The sequence below is a fragment of the Humulus lupulus genome, chromosome 6 (assembly GCF_963169125.1).
Source record: "Humulus lupulus chromosome 6, drHumLupu1.1, whole genome shotgun sequence".
NCBI lineage: Eukaryota > Viridiplantae > Streptophyta > Magnoliopsida > Rosales > Cannabaceae > Humulus > Humulus lupulus.
This window is the reverse complement of record NC_084798.1, coordinates 218,398,163-218,410,307: the sequence shown is the minus strand read 5'-3', so window position 1 is coordinate 218,410,307 and position 12,145 is coordinate 218,398,163. Positions and strand designations below refer to the sequence as shown.

The following is a 12,145-nucleotide window of genomic DNA, read 5'->3' as shown; positions in this document are numbered from 1 at the left end:
TACCACTGTCCAACAACACTTTGACTTGAAAGTGTGGGTAACTATCTCCGAAGATTTTGATGTTTTGAAAATAACTAAACTTATTTTTGAGGCAATCACTAAAACAAGATGCGAAGCAAAGGAGCTATATCAACTTCAAAATGAATTGAAAAATGCTTTGATAGGGAAGAAGTTTCTTTTTGTTCTCGATGATGTATGGAATGAAAATTATTTGTTGTGGGACTCTTTGAAAAGCTCTTTTCAATCTGGCAATCAAGGAAGTAAGATCATTGTGACCACGCGTAACGAAGATATTGCTTTGATGATGAGGACGATGCATGTTCAGCCTTACGAGCTTAAAGAAATATCTTACGAAAATTGTTGGAAGTTGTTTGCAGAACACGTCTTTGGTACTATAGGCTCCAATGAGGTACATCAAGACTTGGAAGAAATCGGAAAGCAAATTGTAAAAAAGTGCAAGGGTCTTCCTTTGGCTGTAAAATCGATGGCTGGACTTTTACGATCTATGTCCACTAGCGAAGAATGGAGACATGTACTGCAAAGTGATGTATGGGAGTTGCCCAATTGTCTCAAACTAGGAATTGTTCCAGCATTGTGGTTGAGCTATCGATTTCTGCCTCCTTATTTGAAACCATGTTTTTCTTATCTCTCGTTATTTCCCAAGGATTATGAATTTCAGAAAGATGACAGAGAACAAATAATCTTAATATGGATGGCAGAAGGTCTTTTACAACCTCAAAAAGGAAAAAGGATTGAAGATGTTGGAGAAGAGTACATGAGTGCTTTAATAGCAAGATCATTTTTTCAAAGAAACACATGGGATAGTTCTCTTTCTATGCACGATCTTATGCATGATCTAGCTATGTATGTATCAGGTCAGTGTTGTTCTATTTATGATAGTTGTAATGACTTCCACAAGCTAAATGGTAGCAAGACACGCCATCTATCATACATGAAAGACTTAAAAGATACAATAGAATTTGACAACTTTTCTAGAGTGAAGTATTTGCACACCTTGTTAGTTTTACCATTGCGATATACATATCCATCGCAGGAGACACAATTAAAGCTTGAAATTGTGCTGAAGGATGGAGGATGCTTAAGATCACTTTCTTTGTCAGAATCATGTATCACAGACTTGCCTGATTCAATTGGCAATTTAAAACATCTCAGGTATTTGGATGTGTCTCGCACGAAAGTTAAGGAATTACCTCATTCAGTTTGTGGATTGTACAATTTGGAAACACTCTTATTGTCATATTGTATAAATCTCACGCAATTGCCTACCAACATTTCCAAGTTAATCAACCTGCGTCATCTTATGACAAGAGGGACTCCTCTAAAAGAGATGCCACCGAAGATTTGTGATATGATAAATCTTCAGAGGTTAAGTAATTTTGTTCTGTGTAAAAATGATGGGTCCAGGATCAAAGAGTTGGGCAAGTTGGACAATCTGCGTGGAAGCTTGGAGATTTCAGGGCTTGCGCATGTTAGAGAAGTGAGTGATGTTTTGGAAGGCAATTTGAAGAAAAAAAAGTATCTCAATGAGCTCATTCTTGATTGGAACGGTGAGGCAGATAGCTCAACAATGGAAAGAGAAGTTCTTGATGCACTCCAACCACATGTAAATTTAAAGAAACTCAAAATTTTCGGTTATAATGGTACAAACTTGCCAGAATGGGTAACACATCCATCATATTGTAACTTGAAAAAAGTTGTTCTACACTGCAGAAATCTTTGCTTGTCATTGTTATCATTTCGGCGGCTAAGTTCACTGATAGATTTTCGTGTTTTTGGTGTTTCCTGTCTTGATATGCATGATGAATTTCGTATTATTCCTTTGAATAAGCCCTTTCCATTCTTAGCAAGATTACAGCTTCATCATACAGATATGTTGGATTGGTCATTTATTAATACAAGTGACCAAAGATGTGAGATTTTTCAATGTTTAAAGCAATTTGATTTAAACCGTTGTGGGAAGCTGAGTGTGGCGCTACCTATGTGTAATTTTCCATCTTTAGAAGTTATCAATGTTTCATCTTGCGATGAATTGGTTACAATATTTCCAACAAGTACTCACATTGACTCTGCATATCCTTCCCTCCAAAAGTTGAACACAAGGAATTGCTCAAGGTTGGAAACCTTTTCAGAAATGGGATTGCACTTTACTTTACAACAATTACGCATCGAATCATGTGATAAGTTCATGGAAAACCGCATGAAATGGAATTTACAAAGACTCCCATCATTGAATTCCTTACAACTCTGGCAATGTGGAGAAGTGGTGGATTCATTTCCAGAGGAATGGCTGCTCCCACCATCTTTAAGAAGTCTTGAGATCTTTGAATGTAATAACCTCAAAGCTCTGAACAGCAAAGGCTTCCAACACCTCACCTCCCTTTATCATTTAGATCTTCTTTATTTGGAAAAGCTAGAGTGCTTACCAGCAGCAGGACTGCCCCAGAGTGTTACTTATTTGTCCATAGAAGGATGCAGTCTGCTAATTCCCAGGTGCAAGGAAGGAACAGGGGAAGATTGGCCCAAAGTTCAACACATTCCTAACATACTAACCGAAGAAACAGAACGTAATAAGAGATGCTTAGGCGGCAGGTAACTTTCCTTGTCTCCTCTACTCGACCTACTTTTTTTTTCCTTACATTAATTTTAGTAAATATATTTTGATATATAGATTAATTCAAAGATTGCATTAGAAAAAGTCATTATTAATTCATTCGTACAAATTCGTTTATTTTCTTCTCATTACTATTTCAACTCGAGGCAGGTTTATATCTATTTGCTTAGATCAATTAAAGAATCTAAAATAATGTAAATCTAATAATAAATATTCAGTATATAAGTGGCTAATGAGACTAAGAATTGTTGTTTTTCAATTAAATATCTAGTTTCCTTATTTTTTTTCGTCTAGACCGTTGGCCTATATATTCACTTGTCACTAGTTGATTTGTTCTCAAGTCATCCACGTCTCATCATTATTATTTCAAGAGTACTAATCAATAGATTTGCAGGGGCACTGTTACTTATAATGCGAGGATTTTTTATTTTTGTACTTGCAATTGTACAAATAAATATAAATCTTTCTTTTATTTTTTAAAAATTATTCTTTTTCACTGATTTTCTGAGTTTCTATTTTCAAGAGTACTAATCAATAGATTTGCAGGGTAATCGTTTACTATGGTACGAGGATTGGTGATTATGATGATTGAGCCTTCTTTAATTTGGTTGGTATTTCTCCCTTTGGTGCTACTATAAAAGAGTTATGACTTGTGACTGAGATTGGCTGTTGCATTGTTGTGAACATTATTGCTTGGAATCATCTTTCTTGATTTCATAGGTTGTGTTTGGTCAAAATTAATTTGTTTTTGAATTTTTTAAACACAGAAATGGAAATATTATTTTTATTTTTGTTTCTTTATTTTTTAAAAATAAAAATATGTTTGATAACTATTTGTGTTTTTTGTTTTTAAAAACAAAAAATAATAAATACATTTGATAACTTTTATTTTTATTTTTTGTTTAATAATATAACATGATGTGTTGATTTGAAGAAGAGAAGAAAAAAAAACGAAAAGTAAAAAACGGTTTGAAAATTTTTTAAAAGTAAAAAATTTTTATTTTCAAAATTTAATGAATTTTAATTAAAAAATTTAAAAATAATAAATAAAAATAGAATTATCAAACACTATTTTATGTTTAATTTTTAAATTTTTAATTAATTAAATAAAAAACTATTTTTTTTTAAGTGTTACCAAACAACCCCATAATGTTTTGTGGGTGAGAATGTGATAGTGTTGTAATCTTTATGATCATTTCATTTATTTGTATTAGAAAACACATAGTTATGCTTTAAACGTATATTACTATATAATAAGTTTGACAAGGGAGTATTCCTTTTACTGGTTTCCCTTTGATTTTCTTTCCTAATTTTCATCAAAGTGATAATTTATTATCCATGATGTAGGAATGACTAATAATTTCACATTATGAATGAGTTGCGAATATTATTGTTAAGAAAATATATTATTGCCGAAGTTGTTTTCCGTTTACTGATCTCACCTAATATTATCTTATCAATTTCTTTTTTTGATTTTCATAAAGTCTTTCTCTTGACCAAAGAAATTACGTATTTATTAAGATAATTTCATGTATATTATTATGAATGAGATGACAATATAATGATCCTTGATTTTTAGTTTTACTTTTCTTACAAGGAAATATGACAAATATTTATTTCTGGTTTGTAGAGTATTTGGCCAATGAGGACAGTGTTTTTGTAATCTTTCTAAATTTCTACATATAAACCAATCCTCATAGATGTAGCCATGCATCAGATAAAACCATATATTAGGGGTATAATATGTATACTTTTCTTTGAATGACTCATATCTACTCAAAGTTTTGCTGCTACTAAATACATTTGCATTGATCATCTATTTTTCTTATATTTTTCTATCTATATGTTCTTAGAGCAGAGAACCACATCACATCGGGACTGGTGTTGCCTTCATTGGAATCCTTCTCGACTTTGCTCTTCAGTCTTATGATGTCTTTCGCTCTTTGGTCTTTCAATTTTGCTTTTGGCGAACAACACCAACTCCCATTGGGGAGTCTCCTAATGGCTTGTGGAGTTTCCTTTCTTCTTCTCTTTACCAATTGGGATTAATCAACAAGGCGCAACAAACATGGTAAAGTCAAGTCCAAACTGTTAACCTGGAAAAAAAACATGGGAATTTGATCTTGTTTAACTTGTAAAAATTTATTAATGTGCAGCAATCCAAGGTTGAATGACAGTGTTTACAGAGTTCATCATTTAATTATATCAGCATCTCACAAGCTCTCATGCTCCTGGGTGACTTCAAACTATGTAGGTCCCTACATGAAGATTTGTACCAAATCCATGTTCCTTATTCAGGTCATAAAAATCTTCAAGAACAACTTGTTTGATATGATATCCTTTTTATTACTCTAATTTCAGCTAGTTGGCACAATTATTGGTCCAGTTTCTAATTTTCCATGGCATATATGGTGGTTACTTTCAACCATTGATCATGTCATCAACACAGAACTTGGTAATGATGTTTTCTACAATGCTTCAATTACAAGTTTGAGTTTTGAATAATCTTGACTCGAAAATTAGTTGGAAGTTTTTTGACAGTTGGAAAAAACATCAAGACTGCAGCTTGGTTTCAACTCGAAGTCTTACTACTTTGTGCGTGAAAGAATGTACTGTTAACTCCCAAGTGCAAGGAAGAAACAGGGAAAGATTGGCATATGATTCAATTCAACACATAGCTAAAATACACTGAATAAAGTCATGCCTCTCTTAGACAGCAGGTAAAACCTACTTTCTTTTTCCATTTCAATTTGTTTCAGTGAATGTATTTTGATTTTAAGATCAATTCAAAGTCAGTATTAGTAGAAGTCATTATTCTTTTGTACAGATTTGTTTTATTTTTCCTCAATACTATTTCAACTCACTGTGATACAGTTGTACATTTGCTACATCAATTTAAGAGTCCAAGTTGTTATTAATCAAATAATCAATAGCCTCTTTTATTTTAGAAAATTTAATTATTTTTACTGGTTTTCTGAATTTATTTTTCCAATCATGCTGATGAATAGATTTGCAGGAACACAGCATTATTTATTATACTGGTGGGGATCGAGTTATGAATTTCATCGAGTCTCAATGATTTCAGCCAATGAGACAATGCAGACTCTCAAATTTGTGGGATATATTTATATATATAGCCTTGTTTAATTTGGTCAGTATTTCTCTCTTTAATTTGTTGCCATTATGTATCATTATTATGTTACAGAAAATTGTTGTTATGACTTGTGACTGAGATTAACAGAGCGAAATCTGCAGGAAGGCAAGCAAATTACACAGAAAAGGTTCTAAGAATATTCAAGATGCATGATGGTCATTTTAAGTTCACAGCTGATCAATGTCCTGAAACTGAAGCAGAAGTAAAACTGTAAAAGACGAGGATAAAGTCCCATATGCACCGCACTTGGTTGTTTGATGTATGTAAAATGCCTATGCCCTCAGTTTTCTTGATGTCTAATCCTGGGCTCGAGCACTGGCTTGGTGTGAAATGGTCAATGAGGTATCTCAAAGGTACAAGCACACATGGTAAGGTGTACAAGAAAAATGCTGGAAAGATATGGCTCGAAGGGTTTGTAGATTCTGATGTTGCTTCAAATCAAGATTCAACAAAGTCCCTCATTTTCTATGTTGTTACAATAGTGGGAGCACAGTAAGTTGGAAGTCTCATCAGCAACAAATCATTGCTTTGTCCACGTCTGAAGCTGAATTCATGGCAACTGTAGAAGCTTGTGAGGAAGTAGTGGGAGCATTGCTTAAACTTGTTGAACATTGATACAAGCTTGTTGAAGTTACTTGAGCTAAATCATCATGAGCTTTCCTTATTACTAGTCATCCAGAACACATCCAGCAAGCAGTGTTTTTACCGCTGGCTTTGCCTATGCACGCTGACTCAGTTCATCAAGTTAGTTTCATTATGAAACTTTCATATTAGTATTGTATTTCACATCTGTGTAGAAAGAAGATCACTTTGAGAGCTTTGAGTGTGGTTGTACAAGGGGTTCTCGGGTTTGGTTCTAAGGGTACAGAAAGAGTGAGTTTGGTGAGAGAGTTTGGTACCAATAAACCATTGAAGATCTTCAACTGTAACAAAGATTGTATTGCTGATTCTCTATTGTGGATTGCTCATGATAATGCTCAAACTGGATGTAGGTCAAATTGGCCGAACCAGTATAAACCTTGGCGTCCATTTCTTTACTGTATTTTCTTTACTTTAATTTTGATTTGTTGCTCGGATACTTTGGGTTCTGTTCTTGAACGCAAAGTATCCGAGCAACAAATAGTGACAAACTTCTCTGATATAAATACATAATAGTGAGGTTTTCTATTTGAGATTGCTGAAATCATTGAGGGTGTATTGAATTTGATTGATATAGTGGGGCTGAATCAATTAAACTCCTCTCTTGTTCTTTTACTGCACTATTTTGTTTGTTCTTTATTAGGCTAATGTATTAGAGTAATTTGATGTTAATGTAGTTCTTTATTTTAATTTCTTTAATTGATAAGTATGTATAATAGTACTGAAACAATAAAGAATTTACACAGAAATTTGTATACAGCTAAGTGTATAGTGAAATTTTATCGTTTAATATTAATATTTGATGCATTTAACCATATATTTTTTTTTCAATGTTTTATTGGTAGCCTTAGCTCTGTAAATTCCATTAGAAATAGGCTTGTGTTAATTCAAAGTCAGGAATTCAAACCCCGTAAATAATATAAAAATATGAATTTAAAGAAAGTTTTCACTAACATAATTAAAAGAAAGTCTCATTTTCCATTGAGACTTTTCTCTTGGCAATTTCATGGAACCATCACACTCTAATTCGCAGTATTGTTGAAAAGAAGAAAAAAAAAGTATCTTTTATTGGAAAAGTTTTCTTAAGATCTCTATCTTTAGTAACCTTAAAGCTCTAAATGGCAAAGGTTTTCACCACATCGCCTCACTTCAACATTTGGAACTTCATTTATTGGAAAAGATAGAGTGCTTACCAGTAGAACTGCCCCAGACTCTTACTACTTTGTGCATAGAAGGATGGAGTCTGTTAATTCCTCAGATCCAACACATACCTAATAGACAACTTTCCATGTCTCTACACTATGCAACTACTTTTTTTTTCAATTTATTTCAGTAAATATATTTTGACTTCAGAAATTCAAAGTCTCTAGTAGTGAAAGTCATTACTCTTTTGTACAATTTTTTTTTCAATACTATTTCAACTATCACTCTGGTGTAGGCATTATATACATCTGCTATATCAATTTTAGAGTCTAACATGTTATTAATCGAATTATAACTTGTTAAATTGTATTAGTTAAGGGCTAAATATGTGTCTAATGTGGCCATTTAGACCTTTGGCATATGTCAGAAGCTCACATGTTCCTTGGTGACTTCAAATTAAAGATCCCTCTCAAATCCATGTTCATTCTTCAAGTCATAACAATTATCAAGAACAACTAGTTTGATCTTTCGTGTCATCTTTTTTTATTTGGTCTAATATGATATCCACTTTATTACTCTAATTGCAGTTAGTTGGCACACTTATTTGTTCAAGTGTCTACTTTTCCAAGGCATAAATGGTGGTTACTTTCAACCATTGATCATAAGTGTGTATTGGATCTTGACTCAAAACCGCTATGTTAGTTTGAAGTTTTATGACAGTTTGGAAAAAACATAAAGATTGCTGCTTGATTTCGTTTCTAATTGGTCAAACCTCTTTTCAACTTAAAGTCTCTCATTGGTCATAGGGGCAACGAGCAATATATCTTCAAAACAACCATTATTTAGATAAATGTCCCAGTTTTAAAAAAAAATTAACAAACGACCCAATACAACAAATTAGTATAGCGAAATTTCACATTTACCATTAACCTCTTTAATCTCTTTAGTCTTAGGTAAACCATAATATTCACTTGGGGTTTGGTGCAAAATGATAATTTAGATAATCAACAATATAAAATGGCAATTTCTCTACAATTTTAAAAATGAATACATTAGCTTCTTCATGCCATTATTTTGGGTCATTTACTATAATTTCTCTTGGTCGTAATCAGGGCCGGCCCTGGGCTAAAAGCGGACTAGACCCACGCCTAGGGCCCCCTTAGCCCAAGGGCCATTTTTTTAAAATTTATTTTAAAAATACTGTAAATTTTTAGAAAGTTTTTACAAAAAGAGCCCCTAATCTCCAATTTTTCCTAGGGCCTAAAATTCTTCAGGGTCGGAATAAGGGTCTATATGTGTTCTTAGGCTAATGTTTGAGTGATCTGTTTTGTGTTTAGTGTGTGTGAAAAGCATTTTTTGAGCTAAGAGAAATCTTCTTGTTTTTGAAGTGTAAAAGTTGTGTGTAGTATTAGTATAGTGAGGTGTGTGCTCTTTGAGATTGGTGAAAAGATTGAGGATTTTGTTGTATTTGATTGATATAATATATTGTCTCATGTTGTAAGTTTATGCTCTCATACCACATAATTTGATTGCTTTGATAATATTTTTGTTGGTTTGCATGACGTTCTTTTTGGTTAGTCTAGAAATATATAAATAAATAAATAAAGAGAAATTGGTGAAAATTGGTGATTTTGCACCCTACTTTAGATCATTTTTTGCAAAATGGTATCTGTCTAAAATTCGATCAGTTGTCTAAATTTTCGACTAGCTATCTAAATTATGAGATGCTATTTTGTAAATAATTATTAAAACTAGACTAGAGTACAAAATTACTCTAAGAAATAGGGTCCTTTGACAAAATGATCTATTTTTTAAAGTCATTTTGCATTCTAGCCTAGTTTTAATAATTTTTTGCAAAATGATCTCTCATAATTTAGACAGCTAGTTTAAAATTTACACATGTCTATTTTTTAAAGTCATTTTGCACTCTAGCCTAATTTTAATAATTTTTTGCAAAATAACTTCTCATAATTTAGACAGTTAGTCGAAAATTTAGACAGGTAGTCAAAAAATTCAAATAGTCGGTCGAAAATTTTAGACATCTAGTCGAAAAATTTGTACAACTGATCGAATTTTAAACAGAGACAATTTTGCAAAAAACTATCAAAAGTAGGCCAGAGAGCTAAATCACTTAAAAAATGTTATTTTCACTAATTTCTCAAAAAAAATGACATTTTTCAAAGGGACCATAAATAAATATATCTTTATATATAATAAATGTCTATGAAATGGCAATTGTTGTGTTTAACATAAATTTAAAAAAAAAATCTGTTAGGTTTAAAAAAATATGATTAATTAACTGTTAAAATGTTTAGTTGTGACTTTACAACTTGATAGCTCTTCAAAAAAATTTAAGCAAAATATAACTAATTAATAAATCATAACAATAATAATAATAGATATTATATAAGGGAAACGGTTCAAAATATAACAAATAATATACCAGTTTCAAAATATCATGTCAGTTATTTTAACTTATTTATAGAACAAATATTTAATTTATTAAGATAATTTTTAAAATATCTGTTAGTTTTAATAGAAATATATAATTAACGGTTAAAAATTAATAAGTTGTGACTCTTAACAACGTGGTAGCTCATCAACCAAATATAATTAATTAATAGATAATATAAAATTTAATTTGTTAATAACTTAATATATATAGAGAGAGAGAGATAATGTTTCATGATATAACAAATAATACATTGGTTTCAAAAGTTTCATCATTCAATTTTTTTCAAAATTGTATGAAATGATTATGTTTTCTCATTATTTTAACTAGAATTTATGTATATTTTTCTAGCGGTATATATGTTCTCAACAATAATTACTATATTCCATAAAAAAAAACAATAATTACTATACAAACAATTATTGTTACACCAACAAAGGATTCGGTACTTTTTAATTTTCTGTTGACATTTCTTCAATTAATTATTTTATATTTTATCATATAAATATTTACAATTCTAAATATTACGATATTTACAAATCATGTATTTAAGTTATTTAATTGATATTTTATTTTTATAAAAATTTTATAATATATATTTTACTGATTATAAGTTTTTTGAATTCAAACGGTATTGCAATATTTCATATTTGTTATGGTAGTTATTAAGTTAGTTATTGCAAGATATTTATATTTATTTTCATAATAATTTGAAAATTTTGTTTGAAATATAAATTTTATTTGTTTGTATTATGTATGTAAAAGTTTTAATTTGAAAATTATTTTTTATACTAGCTAATAATATTTACTATTGGGTGTAATCATATTGGATTGCTTTAATGGAATTCAGTTTATTAATAGTAAAAAAAGCTCCATTAGCTTCTTCTTGTGGTGTTAGAATAAAAGCTATTCTTACTATTAGTAGCAATGTCAGCAATGTTAAATTTTGTTATTGCTACCCAAACTCAATTCTACAAGTTATTATGACTGATGATTAGCCTTCAATTAAATCCTCTTATTCAAAAAAGTATATAAAAAAATAAAAAATAAAAAGTTAAGTGATTTTTCCAAAATGACCTATTTTTTGAAGTCATTTTACATTCTAGCATAATTTTAATAATTTTTTGCAAAATAAACTCTCATAATTTAGACAACAAGTAAAAAATTTAGACTAGTTGAAAAATTCAATCATCCAGTCAAAAATTTTAAATAGCTATTTTGCAAAAAATTATCAAAAGTAGATCAGAATGCAAAATTACTTAAAGATATATGTCATTTTCACCAATTTCTGTATATTTATAAGATACTTTTAAGGTATGTATCGATGCATATTTTTTGTGTATCCAGCTCATGAATAGTTTTCAGTGCGATTTCTTTTTATGATTGTATTTAATGTAGTTATTTTGAGTATCTTGCAAATTTGAAATCAGACTGAAAATTATTCACGAGTTAGGAAACACACAAAAATATGTACCATAAAATTATCCTATATTCCTATATCTTGATTTAAGGTGGAGTCTCATCTTCTCACAACCACAAAGCCTAATTGTGACAAAAATGCACTAGCCTTGGTCTGTATTTTTCACCAATTCGAACTCAAAGCCCTAATTGTGACAAAAAGATGTAAGCAATTGATTTTAGTTGATTCAATTTGGTTTAACTAACAAAACTTGTAGATTTGGTATTGCAAGATTTGCTTTCATACTCCAAAAACCAAATGCTAGAACGTAGCTTCAAACTCTTATTGAAAATGATACCACTCTTACAGATTTTTGACCTAGAATATTAGTAAACAAAACACAAAAATACTTGAGCTTGAATTCAAATTCTACCAGCTATGAAATTACCTCAAATGCTTTAAAGAATCAGACACTATTTGAGTTTATAACAGATAAAAAAAAGTCAAGCTGGGAGACCACTGAAAAGATGGTATGCATCTCGAAGCAAACATTTCCCAGAATGAGTCAATCAACTTGATGACTAGTCAAGCCTTTGTAGAGCCTTAAATCCATTGTGAACAACTCGGTAAAGCATGCATGAATCCCATGTTAGAATTAATATGAAAGTAGACATATGAACAATTCTATATACATGTAGGCGGAATTAATATATGAATGAACATATG

At 30.8% G+C, this 12,145-nt stretch overlaps 1 protein-coding gene across 3 annotated transcripts; it reads left to right on the top strand.

The window, feature by feature from the left end:
* The first annotated feature begins 296 nt into the window (after positions 1 to 296).
* On the top strand, positions 297 to 6,823 carry LOC133783357 (putative disease resistance RPP13-like protein 1). 3 transcript variants are annotated; one of them, XM_062222975.1, is made up of 8 exons: positions 297 to 2,610; positions 3,179 to 3,239; positions 4,486 to 4,703; positions 4,789 to 4,882; positions 4,994 to 5,087; positions 5,156 to 5,352; positions 5,649 to 5,783; positions 5,888 to 6,823. In XM_062222975.1, exons 1-2 carry the CDS (start codon positions 302 to 304, stop codon positions 3,222 to 3,224), a joined length of 2,355 nt encoding a protein of 784 aa, XP_062078959.1. In that variant the 5' UTR covers positions 297 to 301; the 3' UTR covers positions 3,225 to 3,239; positions 4,486 to 4,703; positions 4,789 to 4,882; positions 4,994 to 5,087; positions 5,156 to 5,352; positions 5,649 to 5,783; positions 5,888 to 6,823. The 3 variants fall into 3 exon arrangements, with proteins under 3 accessions (XP_062078959.1, XP_062078958.1, XP_062078961.1); XM_062222977.1 differs by having other exon boundaries at positions 817 to 875; positions 1,055 to 2,610; positions 4,994 to 5,352; XM_062222974.1 differs by having other exon boundaries at positions 4,994 to 5,352.
* Positions 6,824 to 12,145: the final 5,322 nt, after the last annotated feature.

What these genes read in the sequence shown, in the direction of transcription:
- LOC133783357 (XM_062222975.1), top strand. Translation starts at nt 302, where the DNA reads ATGATGAGGACGATGCATGTTCAGCCTTACGAGCTTAAAGAAATATCT. An exon ending in AAGAGATGCTTAGGCGGCAG is followed by an intron (nt 2,611 to 3,178) that starts GTAACTTTCCTT and finishes ATAGATTTGCAG; the next exon opens with GGTAATCGTTTACTATGGTA.